Source organism: Melanostigma gelatinosum, assembly GCF_949748355.1.
Source record: "Melanostigma gelatinosum genome assembly, chromosome: 15".
In the NCBI taxonomy this organism is placed as follows: Eukaryota; Metazoa; Chordata; class Actinopteri; order Perciformes; family Zoarcidae; genus Melanostigma; species Melanostigma gelatinosum.
Genome location: NC_136648.1, coordinates 13568474 through 13571147, shown reverse-complemented (window position 1 = coordinate 13571147; position 2674 = coordinate 13568474). Strand labels below are relative to the sequence as shown.

The following is a 2674-nucleotide window of genomic DNA, read 5'->3' as shown; positions in this document are numbered from 1 at the left end:
TAAATATAAATTCTTTCAAGTACACAGAGGCATTATTAGTTTCCACACGAACGTGCAAAACCCACATGTAATATTCCTACATTATTACAAAAACTACAGCTCCAGCCTTAACAAGATCATCATTGCATCACAGCTGCGACACTGAGCCACATCACAATGCGCACGAGAGAAGGCAACACTTTTTGTAACGCAATACTTCAAGAGAAATACACAAACAAGGACAACGACTCCACTGTTCACATTGCTATTACACTGGTAAGCATGTTAATAATTCTGGTTTCCACTTGTTTTACATGGGCATGAGGCTTGATGGCAACTTGATAAAGTGGGACTTTTAATCCTACAGAGGCTTCGTTTTGTTTTTTGTCCATTGATTTACATAACACAGTGTGCAAGATACTATTCCCTTGTCATCAGCATGCGTTCACCTGCCCAGCACTTGTCAGATCTGCTCAGTGGGAGAAAAAGGGCCATCAAGAGAGCAAGTCTTGACAGCGACTAGTGGCCTCCCAGCAGCTCACTTAGCAGCACCTCCCTTTCTCCTAGAAGCACGTTTCTCCTCAGACTGGTTCCTTTGTTCACTACCTTTATTTTAATGGCCAGACTCTTTACTTGTGTCTGGGCCAGCGCATCAAAAAAAAAGTCTTCGTTGAATACTGGATTCCTGCTGTTCTTGATGATGGTGCTCCTCTGTTTCTGCTGCTTGCCAGGGTTCAGGTAGAGTGCTACACAACAGTTGATGCTTTTGATGTCAGTCTGCCTGTCATAAAGGGCCTCGGCCGTGAGCACGCGCACCCTCAGCCGAGCGGCCTCTGGGTCGTAGTGGGTGCTCATCCTCAGTGTACCCCCCTTGTGGAGGTTGACGGTGTGCTCACGCTGTCGGACGTCCGACGCCGCGCCCCTTAAGCCGCTGCCTTTACATCCACGGAAGGCGGGAGAGGGAGGGCAGCGCATGTGGCGGCGCTGCATGTTGGGGCTGTTGTCAGCTGAGCTGCATTCATCAGTGGAGAGAGAACTGTGGCGTGCCAGGGAGCGCTTGGCACGAGACACCTTGAGGGAGGGACAGAGGAAAAAAGCAACAGTTTAACACACAGAAGGAATCCTCAAGGTGAATCACACGAGAAAAGCGTGTTTTTAGCAGCCAATCCGTTTACACTGGCACTCAGAGAAACAGTGCTCACCTTGGCTTGTGTTTCCTGGGTTATGGAGCGTAGGAGGGAGGCAGAGCGGGACAACAGAGGGGAGGTGAAGGGGGACGATTCTGCTGAGGAGCAGGTGTCGCTCTCTCCGCCGCTGAAATAGCGGTATGGGTTGGGGTCAGCTGGGGCCAGTAGAGTCCCCCCCTGGGAGCGTCTCTGGGAGTTCGGGGAGGTGAGAGGGCTGCTGGGGTCGCTGTGGAACAAGCTCTCCTTGCGGCGGGTATGAGGAGACTCCACCAGGGTGGAAAAGCCATATGAGGTCTGAGCCTTGGGGACATACGGCAGAGACATCGCAGTCTGTGAATGGGGGTCAGCATTGGTGTTGACACTGTCCCTGTCCACAGATCCGGCACCCGGCTCATCAACACTCTCTATTTGGATGATGTGACGGTTGGCTGACTTCTGGAGATTGCGTGTGTCCCCTCCCACGCGGGAAAAGAGGCGAGGGCTGCAGGGGTTCTTGCTGCTCCGAGCTCTGGGGCTCTGGCTGCAGATGGCATGGTCAGAAACAGAGGTATAGTGTGGAGAAATGCTGAGGTTTTGGGGATAGAGACTCTTCTGGAGGGCAGCAAATAAGTTTAGGGGGGATGAAGAAATCAGGGATCTTTTCTGGAGTAAGGACGTTGACATAAACAGCGACGGGGATGGCCTCTATTGTCTGGGGGGACTGGGTTTTTGTCCCACTGCTCTCCAAGGAGCTACGGAGCTTCTCCAGTAGCCACATGTCCACTCAGACACTTCAGATCACACTTAACTCTGTTAACAGAAAAGTGATGCATAAAGAGGTAAAAGCACATCCAACGATAACAGCAGAATTACCCCTTTTTGTTGATGTCTGCTTGTTTGGTAATGTTGTTGACATAGCCCTAATCTGTGTCTTTTCTTTCGACTTCAGTTGAAAAAAATCCCTTCAACCATTCAGCATTCATTTAAAGACCACACGTTTCTCCAAAGAGCACTTTAATTATATGTGAAATCAATGCAAAACATATTGAGATAAAAATAAATAATTATATAATCTCCTCTAAACGATGCACGAATACTATTTAGATTTGCATCATCTCAAACAAATTCAACGTTTAAAAAAAAAAATCTAACTACAATTATTCTTAATTAAAATTAAAATCACTTAATTGCTCAATGAAATACTTCAATGAAATGAGCCAAGGCAAATCTGAAAATAAACTTTTTTTTCCTCAAAAAAACCCCACGTTAACACACAATGCGTCTCGCATCTAATATGAAATATACCAACCTGTTGCCTGTAGAACTCTTGTCCTTCGAAAAAATGATCGCCGGCTGCGCTCGTCTGCAGCGTCTCCAAAGCACTCTGTGCGTAAAAGGTCTTTTCCCGTTAGTTGAAGTGTGATCCAAAACGCTTGCCAGCGGGAAAAGTCTGTGAGAGCAGGCACTCTCGCTTTATATTACGGAGGTCTCTGACTCCTGAGCCAATGAGAAGGTTGTGAAAGCTTGCC

At 47.8% G+C, this 2674-nt stretch overlaps 1 protein-coding gene across 1 annotated transcript; it reads right to left on the bottom strand.

The window, feature by feature from the left end:
* Positions 1 to 498: 498 nt before the first annotated feature.
* LOC306789678 (C2 calcium-dependent domain-containing protein 4C-like) lies at positions 499 to 1923 on the bottom strand (the record flags this gene model as incomplete). The annotated part of the gene is given in 3 exon segments (XM_079285752.1): positions 499 to 1050; positions 1182 to 1716; positions 1718 to 1923. Coding segments are annotated over 3 exon segments (1293 nt in total).
* Between the last annotated feature and the right edge of the window lie 751 nt (positions 1924 to 2674).